Raw genomic sequence first — 19,892 nt, forward strand, 5'->3', positions numbered from 1 at the left:
ACTGGAAAAAGCCTACATGAGAGCTTTGCATTTTTTTTCATGCAAAATTAAATTTAACATTCACATGTAAGATATTTCGATATGCAACGAATAAAATAAAATATTGCCTGCTTTATCTTCCTACCAACGAAATAAAAATAGCTTTTCATTTAAAAGAAGAGGGGGGGGGGTAATCTTTTCGCAAAAACATTATCAAACACAGGGAAATTCCGCATTAACGAACTTCAAGGGACCGTAAATTTTGGTCGTTGTTTCGGGAATTTCGTTGTGACGGAATTTGAGCAATGTAGGGGCAGTTAAATTTCGAGTGCGCAGTTATTTCGTTGAAATTAATATTTCATTGCATTGATATTCGTTGCAACGAGATTTCAGTAAAGTATGCAATTCCAGGTTTAATTTCAAGCAAAAACGAGCATGAGCCTTATATTCTGCCGATTCATGAGTAAACGGTTAAACTTTCACCTTATCTGGGAAAATTCACCGAAAAAGAGATAAAACACAGTGTAGGAGCTCCCGTGTGAGATGAGGGTGATTAATATGACTAAATGACAATAATATGACTAAAATTTTCCCGAAATACAGTTTTCATATAAAAAATCCTCATGGTTCAGGTCTCCCTATGGGTCAAACCTCCTTAGTTCCCCCTATATACGGCGCTTATTATTTCTTATGAAACGGAATTCCGCTGGATTTAATTTATACAGGGTGCCTCTGTTAAACGTTTCAGAACTCCTAAAAGGGGTAGTATGCATCCTGACGACTCGAAATCACACAGCAATGCGGGATCGGAAATGCTTTCTTGAAGAGGTGATGTACACAGAAGCACCATAAAGAAAAGAAATCAAAAGTGAAAATGTTTTTCAATAATACGTGTAGAAAAGCAAAAGGTGCATGGGTCCAAGTAAGTGCTTCAAGTTTTTTCAATCGACTATAATGCACGCTTTATATCTTTGGAACATGGGATTCCGAACAGTCTAGAATACTTCTGGCAAAGTCTCAAATTTCTTGGGTCTGGAAAGCATTTCCGACCTTGCATTGCTATGTGATTTCGAGTCCACCAGCATGCATCCCACTACTCTCAAGAGTTCTGAAACATTTAACTGAGATACTCTGTATAAATTAAACCCTGCGGAATTCCGTTTCATTAGAAATAATAAGCGGCGTATATAGGGGAAACTAAGGAAGTTTTACCCATAGGGAGACTTGACCCATGAGGATTTTTTCCATGAAAAGGATATTTAGGGTAAATTGTAGTCATACTAATGGTTGATTAGTCTCACAACAGTATTTTTCAGGGACAAACCATTTCAGAATTATCAGCGGTTTTCAAGGAATTCAGTTTTAAATAATACTGCACCCTTCAAGTAAAATTTGAAGATTTTGGATTTTTTAAATTTTATCCTCCAGTTTTGGGGGAAATTAATTTTAAAAGTATACATGTTTTAGTCACTTATATAGCTATGTATTGATATGCAGTAGTTTTATATAACTTAAATCTAAGCAGCTATAAATTTAAGGTAAACAAAAGAAAGCTACCTAGGGAGCTTTGACCCAAGCTAGCTAGGGCAGGGAGACTTGACCCAAAGACTAATTTGATTTTTTTCCAATAAATTTTTATTTTTGAACCGATAAAATATTGCCATTTAGGCCTAACGATTTTATTTTATTCATGCAATAACTCTAATATTGTGAATATGAAAACCTGATTTTTTTTAAATGAATAACTATAATATATAATATTTCGTTCTAAAAAATTGTTTTTATTTGACGAATAACTAAAATACTAATAATCTTTAAGCCCAATGAGTTGTTACTTAGTGAAATAACTGAAATATTGCTTGGGTCTGATCCGATAAAGTATTGAATTAGAATGGAGTATATTTAATTTTTAAAAAATATATGTAACACCTCACCTAAAGGGTGAATATTTTGCATATTCACTGTATCACTTATTAAAAAAATATGTAAAAAAAAAGAAAAAAACACCATCAAACCTGCGTTTTTTGTTTCAATATCTATGAGTCTTCTTACATTCATGAGGTGAGTCTTGTCTCCCTAAGTGTTGGGTCAAGTCTCATTAGCTCTATGGACACTTGACCCATATGCAGACTTGAGGAATATAAATCTTTTGTACTATTTATACTTAGAATTACGCTATTATTTTTATTCATAATGATGTGCAAAATGGCAAACTATTTATTTCTATTTTTTGTTTCGTTCTAACTATTCTACAAAAAAGAAAAATAAAAGGAAAATAATTTTAAAAAATGGTTCATGGGACGCTCGGCAGAAGTGATGACTTTCACAAGATTAAATTATTATCATTATTTAATCCTATGAAAGTAACGATTGACTTATGGTAGCTATAATAGGGATTGCAATACCGGACCAAAAATGTAATACCGGTGTTCGGTATTTTTTTTTTAGCGTGATACCGGAATACCAGTATTAATACCGGTATTAGAAATTTCCCACAAAACATTCAAAAACATAATGTTTCGTTGCCAGTATTTTATTATTTTGCGTAGAATGTGCATTAATTACTTGTTGTGAACAAATATAAAATGAAGAAACAAATATCATAATGAAAAATCAGAAATAGCAAGAAACATAATGCATCTATTTAATTGTCACTTAGAATTCATTTATGTGACAGAATTTCTTGTAGTTGAAAAGATTATTTCTGAATTCACGCAGGTCGATGGTACTGTTAATAATGCGCACCTGTAGTGTTGCCTGAAAGTAATTCATCTTCAATAATGCGGTCTTGAACTTGTTAGTTTTCAAAAGATCATTTTTGTGAGGGTGGGTTATTTGTGTACTTTTGTATTGTGGGTAGGTTTCAATGTATGTTTTTTCAAATAGTTTTTGTATTGTGAGTAGTAATCATTATTATTTATATCTGAGCAGTTACTATTACAAAAAATGTATATAGTAACTGTTCTTCTAGCGGCACTCCGTTTCGAGTATTAACATCCTCTTCAACGTTTTCCTTTCCGTCTTAATAGATTTGTATTTGCGCCTTATTAACCCTTTGATTTGAAATTTACAATGAGTTTGATCATGTTAGTTTCTTTTTTTTTTTTTTTTCGTTTTTGTTTTCTTTTCGAAATTCTTTCCAATTGTGTAAATTTCTGAAAATATGTTCCATGTGATTATGCTTTCCTTCTTTGGAAATGTTATGTCGCTTGGTACAAATTTGTATAGCAAGACAGAACAGCACGCTAAAATCGGCGATAACAAAAAATTTTTCTCAAAATTTAGTACAGTTCATACAGATTTGCTGCAATTGATGGTTGGAATAAATTGTTCACAGCACAAGCACATTCGTTAAACGCATTCATAATTACACTCAAAATTTGTTTTCACTGTAGGAAATGGAGAAAATAAAAATGTGGTTCATATTAACTCACAAAAGTGCGATTCATCACACCATGTGGTGATGAAAATATCATTTTGTAATCTTTTCGCTACTTTTATTCATTGATATTCTATAAATTCGTGCTTTTGAAGCTAAATTTTTACTTCAATAGATTGATTTTGGAACTGTCCCGTCGGAAAAGAAATTTCTATTTAAAATAACAGTAGATATCTAATTAGTTCAACTGATGACACTTTAATTAAAAAACTATTTATTATTTTTAACTAATACCGAAAATACCGGTATTCTACCCCATCAAATGCCGGTATTAGGAAATTGCAAAATAGCTCCAAATACCGGTATTTGGTATACCGGTATTGCAATCCCTAATAACAAGCAACGAAACTTTTGTATTTGTCTAAAAATCTTGCAAAGACTGCATCAAGTACAGTTCCGTGAGTTGTATTGACTTCTTCTGGTTTATTGATCATTTGTAATTTTAATTTGGATTTTAGAAACGATACTAAATTTTTAGCTCGATCAGAAGCAGAATTAACAATTAAGTCTCCGTTTAAAATTAAAGGAACCGACTTTAAAATTGTTCTAAATGAAAAATAATTTTATTCTTTGATCACCATTCAGACTACTTTTAAACATAAGTTTTGATGTTGGCGCAAAAATAATAGATTAAATGACGCGTCGTTTCTAAATATTTCGTTCATCAGAAAAAACGCTCAAGATTATGAAACATTTTAGATTTTACTCTGTGCTGAAAAAATTAAATGTTTATTTATTATTTTTGTTTTCTCGGTCGTCCCCAACCCCCGCGTTGCGGAGTCTACGGGGATGAAGTTCGTTAAAAATATGTACACCTTATTACAGTTCAAAACCCTAAATGAAGCGAGATATTTTTAGTATAACTAATCGCAAAAATGTTTTTGTTTTGAAAATAAATTTAAAGATTAAATGCTGTTTTGAATATACAGTTGGCTCTCTGTTTAACGACTTTCAAGGGACCACAAAAAATCGTCCTTAAGTAGAAAGCGTCCTTAGATAGGATGCTTTTAATAGCATAGTAGACCATCTGGGACCATGAAAAGCCGTCGTTTAATAGAGAAAGTCGTTAAATAGAGCGTCGTCAAACAGAGAGCCAACTGTATATTGTTTACAATGTTAGTGGTATTATATTGTATTATTAAACCCACCTTTCGTTAGGAGATTGCGTTATGTTGCCACGATCATCCCACTTTTGTTAGTTTCATTGCTTTTTCTACTATCACTTAACGTTTAAAGCTGACCCAGAGAGTAAAGAAACAAAATTTCCAAGACCATGCGTGCTTCTGTCGTATGCTCGCACGAAAGGAATGCCAGACGAGAGTTGCACCGTTACGCGCGTTATGTCACAAATCGGTTTACCCTCCATAAGAAGTTATCACTTCAAAAACGAAAATTGGGTCAAATCTCAGGTCACTAGTGTAAAGTAATGGTAACGATTTTTTTAACAAAAAATAGTTGCCTAAACTGTTGGCCCATTTATCCTTTTGCGACATTAGTCGGTCGATTCCATCTTTGAAGAATCTAGTAGCCTGCTGTCGGATCTAGACCTGATCCCAGTCACACACTTCGTCGTCTTTCTGAACCGATATCCGCGAATAGTTTGTTTTAGACGTCCAAAACATCTGACTTATGAAACATCTGACCCATGCAAGTCACACGATGAACGGTCTGAACTGTACTGTGGGTTTGTACTCATGTGTGCTCCAGCGTTTCCCACCGAAACTGCTGCAATGTCGTTTTCACTGCATTGGACGTTAGTGGGCACTTTTGGGCAACATGCCTGGTCGTTTCGACTTAATGGCCCGTCTAAGGTTCTTAAAATGGCTTGATGACACTAGGTATGATGGTGATTCCCCGTTCCAGGAACTCAACATCCAGTAGGTCCTTGTGGTTAAAAACAGGCATATGTTCCGCAGTGTACTATAACTTGTGTAACCTCCTTCTCTTCGGTGTGAAACCACACTGTCTAGTTTAAGAGCTAGCCCCCCCAAAAAAAATCGACTTGTCAATTGAACCGGAGAGTTTTGCTTTCAAAAGGCATATAATACATCCCTTAATGTCCTTGCGCATTGTCCGACACCTTTCCGGGGCCGGGCGTGGCCGGACGCGTGAACATAACTTTTTGGAATAATTTAAAACCAGTAACCAAACTGCACGACATTTAGGCAACTGATTCGAAATCTATACTTATATTTTAAAGAGAGAATTGATAGGCGGGGGAAAAAAACATATCGACCGATCGGCTCCGGAAAGGTGTCTGACAATTTGAGTACGCGTTTAAAAAACTATTTTGAACCTTGCGCCAAAATGTCGTGCAGCTCGGTTACCGGTTTTTAAAGATTGCAAAAAAAATCATGTTCGCGCGCTTAACGGCCCTGTAAAGGTGTCTGACAATTTCGCCACGCGTCTATAAAACTATTTTGATTAAGTTGCCTAAGTGACGTGCGGTTAGGTTACCGGCTTTAAATTATTGCAAAAAGTCATGTTCACGCGTCCACCACACGAAAATTAGTTCCTACACATAAGTATTAAAAGCAACGAGCTAGACTTATTCTCGTCGTTATGGTAATCTGAAAAAAATCATAGGAACATCAAAAACAGACAGCGGAGGTTAATAAGCAATTCGTCATTGCTCAAAATAAAACTTGGTTATTTGTAACCCACAGAGTTGAGAGCAGACGAGACGTACTGAAAGTGTTTTTCCACTATTTCTTCTAAACAAGTCTTTTCTGTTCTGACGCAAATATAAAAAAAAACATTAGTCAAAAAGTTCGAGATTTGAAAATCATTTGCCGTAGACTGCTTTAAATTGCATTAATGTCTTATTCATCAATAACCGAAAATATAAGAATGTGTAAGTAAATTTCATCAACAACGGCGCTCATAGAAAAATCCTCTGTTGTTCATTTTTTCAGAAAGAAATAAAATTCCAGCGAAGATCAAAAGACTGGAATATGAAGAACAAAAGATAAATTGTGCCTGAAATTCTTAACATCATTTTATTAATTTGCTAAGATCGAGACAAAAGAATTTCTTACATGAAATGAGACGTTCATTGCCTGATTCAGGAAACGAAATAAAATTCTTTAAGAAACTCTCATAAATAAATTCTGCTCAAAACTAAAAATAATGAAAAAAAGATGTTACGAAGTAACTAAAAGTAAATACTAGAAGAAAATAGTTTTAAAAGGATTTCAACTGTTATTAAATTTAAAAAAAAATCATCAGAAAAGGTTTTACTCATTTTTTTATGAAAGGAGTATAAAAAGCAAAATCCTTATTAGTGAATGACTTTGAAACGCATTTAAAATTGTACCTGAAACATTAAATCGAGTTTTAAATTTATAATAATTGATAAAAGTACCGTCTGACCACGGATTGTATGGAATGACAAACACCGTTTTACAGCCGGAAATAGACAAATCTATTATTTTTTATCGATGTCAGCTTTTGCAGAGCAGAGTATCATTCAAATGAGCGGAATACGCGCATCAAATTTTTACTTTTCCCCCTTATTCACATAGGTTGCGTTCGACGAACCTCACCGGTCGACCGGTAAGTAACCGGTTACAAACCGCAGCGTTCTATCATCTATCGGTTACCTCACCGGTTACCATTTTAAGCTGTTGATTGGTGGATTGGAGCACATGATCATTAGCTTTCACGTGATTAACTAACCGGGTGCTACCGGTCGAGCTCGTCGAACGTAAGCATAGATTCGTCTTATCTGGACGTTTGAAAATTCCACGCAATCCGTAGTTGAACAGTAGTGACTATGGGCAATTGCACGGGTAACTGACTGACATTTTTAAAGCAAAACAATGAGTATTTTATAACGTGCAACGCAAAATATACGCTGTGCAAACGATCTTTCTTCCATGATTGTTGTATTTTTTGTAAGTTTAATGGTATGGTTGAATTTGTGAAATTCATTTTGGATGATTTTGAAAAAATTGTTTAAAACACGGAAACTGACTGATATTTTAAAAAGTAACTCGTCAGTCAGTTACCATGCTTTTGAAAAAAAAATTTAAATCATCCAAAATGTATTTAGAGAATTCAACTATACCATTAAGTTTAGTTTCAAAAATACAATATTCAAGGAGGAGAGATCTTTTGTGCAATGTATATTTTGAGTTGAATATTGAAAAATACACACTGTTTTGCTTTAAAAATGTCAGTCACTTACAAGTGGAATTGTACAGCTGCTATCCAATATTTTAAAATTATCAAATACAAAATTTTCAAATAAGTTAGTAAATATTTTTTTTTCATGGACATGCTCCGGTACTTAGTTCTTAAAATAATGTAAGGCATTTTTTGTAATCAAAAACTGTACTAATCGTTCTCTATTCTCTTTGCTTTTCAATTTGTTCCGTAAGCGTTCTTTTCGGAGCTTATATATACATAAGCTAAACAGCTTCATATACATTGAGGACTGCGTACAAAGCGTCTTACCTCCGGACACATACAGGAAAGATTTACAGCGCAAGACAAGGAAATAAAATCCAAGACACGACACCGACAGGAATCGAACCCACGACCTCCGGCTTAGAAGACGAAGTTTCTACCACAGTGTCACGGAAGCCCCATTCTTGGAGCTTTTTATGCTTACAGCCTAATTTTTTGCCTTTGAAAAGGCTCTTAAAACTTAATTTTACGGTAGCCGCTTCTAAAGTTACTTCTTAAAGAACTTTTATGGTTCTTATACAATTGTTGATTTCAGGTAGCGTGAAAAAATTATTCTTTTACCCCTTCAGAACTCACGTCGAAATGAGTAACCAGAGACTGAAAACTCGCGCGAGAGAACTTTTCTCACACCCCCTACTTCCATTTAATTCATTCATCATTTATTTTAGTTCGTGTAAGTTCATTTCTGGTTTAGTATTTGATGAAACAAAATAAAAACAAGTTTTTGACCTATTACACGAGCTCTCGCTTTATGAGAAAAACACGCATATTAAAAATATAAAAATAAATAAATAAAAAATCCACCAGAATTTGTACGGTGAAAAAAACTTACACTTAGATTACTCCACAAAGCATTGAAAGGGGGGGGGAGTCAAAGGGTATGTATTCAATGTATACTAAATCGAAAAACAGCAATAGCCACGCTCACATATCATCACCTCAGACCAGAGCAAACGTAAGGCATCTAATCCCAGAAACAGCTGTTACATACATATCCAACTTGTTTTGAGATGACGATGTATGGAAACACATTAAATTCTCAAAGTCAGGGCGGTGTCCAAGCTCCCTCTCCTGACCCCACTAATTTTAAGAACTCTAAGCCACAGATCAAATCGGTCTCTCAAGACTAATCTTTGAACCTCGATCATCAAGAGAAGGTATTTTGCTCACGGCGTGATTTCTGGAAGGTCAATTTTCATTTAGATAGTGAAGTACTGTCCACCTCTGGCAAGTTGAGCTCCACTGCCCGATCCATTAAACGATTTCATTTGTTGAAATAGGGTGAGGAAAAACGGTTTAAAAACTTTCGGATTTAGTTTGCAGCGTTATTGCCCATTCGACGAACAATATAATTCAGGTAAGAAGTAGCAAGTAGTACAGGATTTTTTCGCCAATAAAAGGGTTGCAATGGAACTCTACGCCAAACAATTCCTCTTCTTACTGATTTCTCTGCATTGAAAGAAATTGACTTGTTCAAGGCCATAGTTCAACTTCTTAGAGGTGGACAGTAGGTAATAAAGTATGTAGACCCTCGAGGAAGCTTTTCTTCTTTTAAACCGCAGTCCTAGTCAAAGAAAAGAATACGATGATTTACCTATCTGTTGATATCGGTCCAGATCAATTGGAACGGCATCTGGCAAGCATTTACTTGAGTCATATTCTGGTACTGAACTCATCATTGGATCGAACTGAGTAACCATCTGTCGATACATATCAGCCATGACACCAGAACCTTTCACTTGTATTTGGATAACGGTTGGGACTGTAAAAGCAAAATCAAAGTCAGGAATTAAAAGTTCACGACTTTAGACATTTTTATAATGTGACTGAGCTTAAATTGGGCTAACGTAAGTCTGTTTCTGAGAGGAATTTTGCTGTTTTTTTTTTTCAACTATTGGTATCTCGTCGAAACTACTTTGAACTAGACTGTAGACAATGATGGTTACATGCATTTGGATTGCTGAAAGGGTATAGCTGGTATGAACAAAATCAATAGATGTCCGGTTACGAACACATTACACATCAAATTTCTGACCAAGTCTGCCTAAAGCAAATCAACTTATGAAATTAGAAGTTATGAAAAATCTAACCATTTAAAAAAGATATTTTCTTCAGAGAAATTACGTTATACGTTTACGCATGTGGAGTTTCTTTTTATTTTTGTTAACATTTGACTTATTCATTTATTCTTTGCTTTTTATTTCTACCTGGGAGTAAGCTGGAAAATAAAACTTAACCAGTAAAGGTTTTTGTATTTGTACTTCTATACTTATTCTGTCTCTCTCATAACACAAGCAAATCTGTAAAAAAATCGTTAAAATTTAAAATTAAAATTTGTAAAAATGATTATGAGGAAATACATGTTACCCATATACTTTTCATCTCTTCTCTGATAAAGAAGGTAGTCACTTAAATAACAAAAACAACCTTACTAAAGCTCTAATTTGTCAGAAATAGAAAAACAATCACAATCAAGACCTATCAACTATTGCTTCGGGAAAAAAATTTCAAACTTTTTCTTTATTATAAAAAGGTATTCCTTGTAGCCGCAAAACACGTGCATGCAATATTGTTTTGAAAGTTTGTACTTTAACAATATTTTTATCCCGTTCATGTTAAGGGTTTTTTTTTTCTTTTAAATTTATTCATTTCTCAAGCAGTAGATACCTCGACTAAACCTCACTGGACCTCAATATTGCTCATTTACCTTCTCCTTTCGCTTCTATTTTCCCAAAATATCTGATCATCGTCAGCAACTGAACCAAGGAATAATCCAATATCATATAGAAGGCCATCTGCAGGCCGGACACGAGCAGCAGCGTTCCGGCAACGATGAGCTTCTTGCGCTCGGAAGCAGCCATCCGGATAGAGAACGTGTTGATGTACTTCTTTGCTTCCCGGACGGTGAGCGGCAGGATGGTCTCTTTCTCCATGTCCGCCCGCCTGTCGTCCATGTCACGTAACATAAATGTAATATACACGTTATCGTAGTGATCAGCAGAGAGATAGCGGATACGATACAGATAAGCCCTTGAAATGAAGCAAAGAAACGTTAATTGTATTGAGGCAGTGAGAAGGAAAGGGATGTAGGTGCCAAAATTAAAAATTTAGAGATAACCTGTGCAAATAGTAGAACCTCTCCTTTGCATTGGTGCTAGGGATGGTACAAGAAGCCCTGGTAAGCTCTGCTACATAAAATTTAGAAAAAAAAAAATTCAATGAAAGTCTACGTAGGATCTGAACTTCTAATGCGTTTTTCTTGAAACTAAAGAGGGCATTTTTAAGTGTTGAGTACAATGCGTGTCAGGTTCAAACTGTGGTTGGCTATCAGAGGCGCATGCAAGAGAGTCCAGGGGTCTTGCTTTTTTCCCCGATTGATTACGTTTCTATGTATTTTGTACGTATAATAATTTCAAACAGAGTTAACAATAATTTCAGTTCTAATAAGTGAAAATATAAAGCGCTTATGTTAAAAGATTGTTTAAAATATTGTGCACTTTTCCTATAACGAATTGCCTATAAAAGCAGAATGGTGATTATAAATGAACACACAGTATCAACCATGTTTTTAGTTTTGTAACTACAGATTAAAATGAGATTCTATGAACTTGGATTTATTTTTTACTTATGAGAAAAGTAAAAGAGTAAATTATTTTGCTTTGTGGTTATTTATTTAAGTATACAATGCCATTACACAATGCCAATTATTTATTCAGTACTTTATTTTTCACTGTTCCTCGTTCTCGGGAATCGATAAAATCAAGTCAATATGTTTTAACGGTGTATTTGGTTATGATATGAGAATGAGGTTTTCGACCTTGGACCCTCCCCTTGTAAAAGTCTGGTGTTCGCCCCTGTTCGCTATCATTGAAAAGTTTATCTTAATCATGCTGTTAGCAACAGTAGCACCTACCAGGACTACGAGTACCATATCTCGACACAGAACAGATGAAAATATCTACTACCAGCAGTACTAGTTATCTTCGAATTTTTAATTTTGACATTCACAACCATTTGCTTCTGGGTGCTGCAATTGAGGCAGTGAGAAGCAAAGGAAGTAATGGTACTTTAAGTTTTGAGTAAAACGCGTGAAAAGAACGAACTTATTGCATGTGCTTTCATTGAACTCAGCACCTTCTGGAGATACTATTACCAACGATCTTTGCTATTACCATCTCTTGCTCCGAAACAGATCAGTGTTTCCTACCATTTGCACTGGGTACCTCTAATTTTTTTATTTTGGCACTAACACCACCTACTCTTCTAAGTGCTTCAATTTCTCTATTTTCAACTGTGTCCTCATATTTTAATAGTGTTAATGTATCTGTTGGCAAGTAAGCATTGTATATTCAATAAAATTGAAGAAATGACTATACAAACCGTTTAAAAAAAATTATTTATCTGATTCAACGTCATTCAGCTGAAGGGGAACTTTGAACCATGTGATAAATGCGAACTACCGTAAGGTATTTTGTTAAAAGTAGCGCGATTTTACAACCTATTTGTTAACACTTCGAATGGAAGTATCTTGTTATTAAAAGCTACTAACAATATCCACATAATATCATATTTTCAGTGTGCGTATCAATTTTTCCTAAACAGCCAGATTTTGTTTTAGTAGCAAATTTGATTAATATTTTCTTTGATATTAAAAAAAGGTGCACACCGTATCGAGTTAATGAACTAATAACTGTTAATGTGATTTAGCTACACCCAATTAGCTAGCTGCTTGTATGATATGCACTAATTAAAATCGTGTTTATCGCTTACTTGAAAATGACCATCAAAAACATGAAGGACATGAAAAAGTCCGACCAATCAATCCAGCCAAAAATCTGCTCTGTTCGTTCTTTTACTTCAGCGGATATATCTTCTCGAATATCTTCGAAGGATTTGCTCTGCTCGATTGAATAGTTGTAGTAGTGAATGAACGTAATGTTGACGTAAAACTGGTTGTACATATATCGGGCAAAAGTCTTGATCTCTGCAGAAGGAACGAAGCACGGAGAGGTAAAGTGTCAGCAAATTTCTTTAAATCATCAAAAATTAAAATGTTTAAAATTCTGTTAAAATGTTAATATTTTCTTCTAAATGCTTTTATAGCTCAGGGATATGAATTCGGAAAATGAATGGAGAAACAATATTGAAATGCTTTGTTTTATCAAAAAAGAAATAGTGATAATAATTATAATAATAATTTTAAAAATAAATGAATGGAAATCCTAAAGAAGTAAAAAGAAAAAACTCGCAGAATAAGAAGAGAAACTTTGTAAATTAAAAAAAAAGAAAGAAAGATGATAAATAAAAGATACATATTAACTTCCAAAAATTTAAAACAAAATTAAAAAATCTTAATACTGATCAATAATTTTTAAAAGCAATTAAAAAGAAAAACAACAGAAAATATACTCACAAATCTAAAGACAGAGCTATTAGACAGAATTCAAGACAAAGCCAAGGCTCAGAAAAAGGGGAACAAATTAGGGAAGAAATATCAACAAACTTCACGGATTGTTAGATTGAAGACTTTTCACGATTGAAAGCAGTTTTTCTCCGCAATCTTATGAACTTATAGAAAAGAATAATACACTCAAACCTGTTTCTGTGCAGTGGATAGGGACCGTATAAAAAAATCAATTGAAACTTCACGAGTGGCTACAAAAAAAAGTTTTGGCAACACTGTAATTTTGTTTTTTATTTTATTTATTTATTTACTTATTTTTTATGCGGTGGATAGGGACCGCATAAAAAAAGTATCACGTAGAAATAACCTAAATCTTACAGAAAAAACTAGGAATTACTTCTTTAAACGAAATCAAAGTAAACCAAGTGATGATAATTTTGCCAAATCGTCAGACAAAATTTCTCGAATAAGGAAATTTTTGGGAGGTCTCGGTAACCTCCTATCGGAGTGCCCCAGCCGTCACTTGAAAATATTATCTCGCACTCGTTTTACAAATAATTTCGTCAATTGAATCCCAATCTAATTGAAATTTCCGTATACCGCACCAAAAAAAAAAAAAAAGAAAGAAAGAAAGAAAGAAAGAAAAAAAAAAAAAAAAAAGACCGCACAAAAACAGGCTTGAGTGTAAGGTATGAATTATAGCAAAACAGTTTGGCTAATATAGATTTTAAACTTATCTCTTTCTTTAGTAAATATTTGTTTGATTAAAATTTAACAAATTATGAAATGAACAGAATTGCCTTAAAATTTCACTTCAGTAGATTTTTAGATATCTCTTTAAAAAACTATGTTGTAAGTTTCCGTAATTAAAACTTTTTGGAAAAAGAGTAGGGTCTGGTGGGGTAAAGTGGTCATAAAATGGTAGGTTTTCAACTTATGTGAATAATAGAAATAATAAATTCTTTAAACATTTAAACTTTTTTTTGTTTTTATTTTACATTGCATTATTAAAGAACACAGTACATTGAGTTTTAGGAAAATAAATATTGATTTAAGTAGTTTAATAACACTTTCTTTTTCCTTTGTATTTATGACCACTTTACCCCATGGGGTGGGGGAAAGTGGTCATAGTATGGAGTAAAGTAGTCATAGTTAAAAATAGATGCAAAACCATTATAAACAATCCTAATATTTGTATATTTCGGTTACTTTTATAGTTACAAGTATATGCACAAGCATATGTGTGTATACACGAGTATATACGTGTCGCCTAAACATTAGTAAATACGTTCATATATGAGTAGATACATGTATGCATCAGATACATGCATGCACGTGCCTACTCAAGTATATACTTGTATACACAAGTATATAAGCATGTATACGTGATTACCTACACGAGTGTATACGTGTCTACACGAGTATATACGTGTCACATGTACGTATGGCGCGTGTGTATATACGTGTAAACGAATATCATATGCATGTATGCACTTGTATCTCGAGTACATACGTGCATACCTGAGTATATACGTGTGCAGTAGACATATACACGCATATATAAGTGTACATACACACATATACGAGTATACACGAGTTAATTCGTGGATACATCCAGTGCGTGTTTGTACGTGTCTACTCACATATGTAGGGGAAACCCGGGCAACGTGAATACCTTAAGCTTTTCTTGATTATTGTCGTTTAGTTATAACCTTAGAAATTGAAACAAATGTTTATAATCAATCCTCATTTAATGAACTTGTGTAATGCAATAACAGTTCTCCTGAACATTAATTACACTATTAGATATAAGGCCAGTTTTCAACAATGACATAAATATCCACTTTGCCCAACACCCCGGGTAAAGTGGATTCGTTACTAGGGCAAAGCGAACAGCAACATTATTTGTCATGAAACTAAACATTAAAAATAAAATAACCATCGAAAATTAAAGGAACATATCCAAAAAACATTTTTTTGCTACAATACTAATTATTGTAGTTATTACCAAGAAAGAAATTAAACTTAAAAATAAAATAAACGTGGAAAATAAAAGGAACATATTTAAAAACATTTTTTTGCTGCAGTGCTAATTATTGTTGTTATTACAAACAAAGAAATTGAACTTAAGAATAAAATAAGCATCGAAAATTAAAGGCTCATATTAAAAAGCATTTTTCTACAATACTAATTATTGCAGTAATTATTGTAACAAGCAAAGAAATTTTTAAAAAAGTCAACATACAAAATTTAGAAGCATATTTAAAAAAATAAAAAAATATTTTTCTGCTACAATACTAATCATTGCTGTTATCACAAACAAAATCACTACCATTTTCGAATGCTGAACACTCTTTATGACACCACTGAGTAAAAATAGGACATTGTATCCTGTTTTCCATTGACTGAACATCTTCTTTAATAAACATTTCATCACGGAAAATGCACCTTATATCATCAAATTTCTTCACTTCCGTCTTCTTATCATTCTCTTATGCAGTCCTATGTTTTGTAGCAGAGATTTTTGATTAGTCTTTTTGGTATTTGGTCTTTTTAATAATCTTCTAAAAAGCTTTAGTCGAAACTTCATCTAGTTACTTCATGACAGTCTTTTTTTTTTTATTTTTCAAATTTTTGTCTCTGATTGTCCTTTGCTGGAGTACTTGCCTGGAGTGTAGATCTCTGTAGTTTTTGTTTACGTGTTGTTATTAGTTTAACAGGCTGAGGAATAATTAATAAAACTGAAGGACTGTAGTAGTTCGTAGAACATCCAGGTTTGGGGTGAAGCGGCGGGAACATCATTGCTTTGGAATTATTCTGTTGTTTCAGATCCCATGGGAATATGAGGATGGCCTTCAATGGCAGTATTGTCTTGATATCTTAATATTGAAGGAATTCCAGGCTCGGACGAAGTGACTTGTCATGACCGGGCAAAGTGAATATGGTATTCACTTTGCCCAATCCGCTTTGCCTTTCAGGTACATTTTTGAGGTTACTAAAAATTACTAAAAAAACAGAGCATCTGAACTCGTCGTCTACGGAGAGTTGAAAGCTACATAATCGTACATCAAATCCTATTCATAACAAAGAACATGTCACAAACAGTATTAAAGTTATAAATGAAACACTAACCTCTGTAAACTAATATTGTTTTCCCCAAAACATATTTTGTTTGCTCACTGGCGTCGCGTGAGACGAACTCGTCCCGACGTATTTGCCGCACACGGAGCGGCAACAGGCCCCCTTTGCTATGGCAACGCGGCTGCCGGCCAACTAATTATTTGGGAGTTATAGGCAAAATTCGCTTTGCCCGGGGTATCCACTTTAGCCGGGTTTCCCCTATATTGTGAAGAACGAGTATATACGAATGTAGACGTGCAAACACCATTATATACCTGTATAGACGTATATACGTACGTTTACGTGTATACACCAGTACATGTATGTGTACACGAGTATACAAACTTCTTTACGAGTGTGCCTACAGAATGAGCAAAAGCTCTTGGGCAAAAATCTAAAGAGTGTGAAAGGGGAGGCTAAGAAGCAAAGAATTATAAGGAACTTACATTCGCTGACGCACTACATGCACACAAAGCCAGAAACTGATGGATGCAAACAAATCGCAATTTTTTACACAAGGATAATTTTACCCAACATTTTAGTTCTTAAGAAATATTTAGAGCAGTTGTTAAAAGTTACGGCCTGTAGTAGCTCTAATACAAGCATCGCAACAAAGGCGCAGCGACTGATGAAACTTTTTCAAAAGTATCGTTGTTGCAACAGAGATAGCTTTGCGATTGCGACGCACATGTGTTACAGCTGCAGGCCACAAATTTCATCAATCGCTTTAAAACTTTCTCGAAACCTAAAATGTTATGTTAAATTTTCTTTGTGTAAAATATAAATTTTTGACCTGTTTTGCATTCATCAGTTTCTGGCTTTGCGTGCATGAAGTGCGTCAGCATTGTGTTTGTGACTATATGTTCCTTATGATTCTTGCTTCTTATCCTCCCCTCTAACACATTTTAATAATTTGCCCAAAAGTTTAAACTCACCCTGTTTACTTGTATATCATATGCTTATATGTAAGTTTTTACTCGAGTACGTACGTGTATATTCGTGTCTACCTGAGGATATAAGTGTTTATACATATACGAGTATAAGCGAGTATATACGTGTATAGTCTACTGTATATCTGTATAGATTAAAAATACTTGCACTCATATACGTATCTATTGGTGCATTTATGTGAATACGTCTATATACGTCCATACACGAGTATATGCGTATGCATATGCATATACTCGCAAATTTAACCCCGTTTACTGTAAAAAAAAATACATATTAAGTGAAATTATTATCTAATTTATATCTGCCTTATACTTAACGATTAAGTGGCATTAGATGAACAATATTTGTTAAGCCTAATATTATGACCACTTTATCCCATCTTACTTACACTGTTCTAAAAAATTATCTGAAAGAGATTCAGCTAACTGCTAATGAGTAAGAGTTCTTGAGACATGTAGGAAACTTCCTATGCAGTCAATCTATTCATAATTCTAACAAACAAAATTTCTTAAGGAAGTTAAAAGAGGTGTTCAGATTTAAAAACTTTTCATATTCAAACAAAATATTTTTTCTCACCAAATAAAATTTTGCCAGTTATGAAATTTTGTATTCAAAATGTAGTTTATAACTGCAATACGCTGTAATAAAATTTTCACATTCATTCGAACATTTATTTCCAAGCTATACCCATTTATTTCACGAATGACCACTTTCCCCCACCAGACCCTACACAAAGTTTAGCAATTTAACATTACGCGTATACAGGGTACCGCTACCGACTCCCCTTAAGGTATAATCATTTAAATTCATGAAACATTTTTAATTCTAAAAACTTGACTTCTAACAAGCGTACATGAGCACGACACTCCATCATTTTTACTTTTATTGTATTCGCGAAAAAAAATTCACTCAAAAATCGGCCTTAATTTCCATTTTGCTCACCCCCGAATGAATGTTGAGTTTTGTTTTTTTTTTCCACTCGACCACACGTGGATAAGTGCATAAGAACGTATAGACATGCGAAATATCCATAATGACGATTCCCGAATTAATTACAACGAATTTTCTCGTGATGTCTGTATGTACGTATGTATGTGCGTATGTATGTCGCATAACTCAAGAACGATAAGTCCTAGAAAGTTGAAATTTGGTACGTAGACTCTACTGTCTGACCACGGATTGTATGGAAAGACAAACATATGTTTTACAGCCGGAAATGGGCGAATCTGTTATTTTTAGCGATGTCAGCTTTTGCAGAAGCAGATTCTCATTCAAATGAGCGGAATACGCGCATTAAATTTTTACTTTTCTGCCTTATTCTGATAGATTCGCCTTATCTGGACGTTTGAAAATTCCATACAATCCGTGGTTGGACAGTAGTGAGGTCTAGTTGTGCACCTTCCCTTTTGGTTGCATTCGGGTGCTTGTAAAGGGGTCTTTTGCCCCTTTTTAGGGGGAAATCATTGTTAATTTCGATATAAACTCAAGTGGTGTTATAATTTGGCGGACACTTGGCAAAATATATCGCCAGTCTTTTGGTCGCCAAGTTTTGTCGCCAACTTGGTGACAAATTTAGCAATTTTTTTTTTTTTAAATCTGTTTCAATTTGGCCACTGTTGATGATATTTCGAGAGTAAACTATTGAATCACATTAAAATTGCCAGTAATAAGGAAATGATATTAAATTGGAGTAAAAGGAAGTCATGTGATGCACACATCAGCTCGTTTTTCTCTAATTTTAAATTTCTTTTTTCTCTGATTGATTGAAATAAAAATACTTGCGTTGTTTTATGGGTTCGATGATTCCGCTCTTCACAGCTTTTGGTATGGCACAGAGCAAATCCACAACTGAAAAAGTAGAATTCATTATCTTACGACATAATCTCATAACAGTTCTTATTGTGTTCAAAGCGAATTATTTTCTGCACTAAATAGATTACCGATGCAGCTATTAACAAGATTACTAAACTGGGGAACTTTACCATTAAGCATTAACATATTATTTTTCACCTGTGAAAACTTTTTTTTATTATTATTACTAAGTACTTTACATTCAAATTTTAAACTTCAATGGGTTGTGTGTTTGCTTAAACATGCAAATTCCGTAAATCAGTCCAGAGAGAAAAAAATTGATTTTTAAACAGTGCTCGGAACATTTTAGGAAAAGTGAAATAACGTTTATATATTTATTTTCTGATATTTTTTGTTGCTTCTTTTGACTTGGTAGTTGTTTTTTGGGACATTTGATAACCGGCTTTGAATGCATAACGGATGTGAAAAAAACATGAAATGACTGACCAAATTTTTAGTGATTCTAGCGAATGCGCTCGTAGCAAGTGAGGAAAACTCTTAATTGTTTTCTCGAATTCCACCCACAAAAAGAAAAGGCAACCTCCAGATATGTTCTTGGGGACAGCCTTACCTACCATTGGTATATGATGGGTCCAGTTACACACGGTATTGCCCTCCCCCCGCAACCCAAAAAAAGGGAAAAGGCACTCCGAGATTGCGACAGAAGTGAATTTAACAATTTCAATTTGTATTTTTTGAATCGCGAGGAAATATTTCATTGACAGAAATACTTTTAAATGAAGTGTTTTTTATTCATTAGTATAAACTACTACTACAAAAATTATATTACAGTTTTCATATAATGCGCTGTTGTAGACGAAAAATAATGCAGATTATTTTACACGCAAAAAATGTAATCTATTGCTTGAAACGTTAACTTACAAATGCATGAAATATGAGGAAAAATTAATTGGTATTCTTTGAAATGAATATCAATGAAACTTATGAATTTTCATC

At 33.9% G+C, this 19,892-nt stretch overlaps 1 protein-coding gene across 1 annotated transcript in view; it reads right to left on the reverse strand.

Annotated features, from left to right (window-relative positions):
• The window catches only part of LOC129223027 (DC-STAMP domain-containing protein 2-like), a 119,690-nt gene that overhangs the window by 5,410 nt on the left and 94,388 nt on the right, over positions 1-19,892 (reverse strand). The window contains exons 6-9 of the mRNA XM_054857591.1: positions 18,867-18,932; positions 12,380-12,593; positions 10,317-10,639; positions 9,204-9,371 (exon numbers count right to left, since the gene is read on the reverse strand). Of these exons, the coding sequence (XP_054713566.1) occupies positions 9,204-9,371; positions 10,317-10,639; positions 12,380-12,593; positions 18,867-18,932 (771 nt within the window). The remainder of the gene's footprint in view (positions 1-9,203; positions 9,372-10,316; positions 10,640-12,379; positions 12,594-18,866; positions 18,933-19,892) is intronic.

This window comes from Uloborus diversus, chromosome 5, assembly GCF_026930045.1.
Source record: "Uloborus diversus isolate 005 chromosome 5, Udiv.v.3.1, whole genome shotgun sequence".
NCBI classification, from domain to species: domain Eukaryota; kingdom Metazoa; phylum Arthropoda; class Arachnida; order Araneae; family Uloboridae; genus Uloborus; species Uloborus diversus.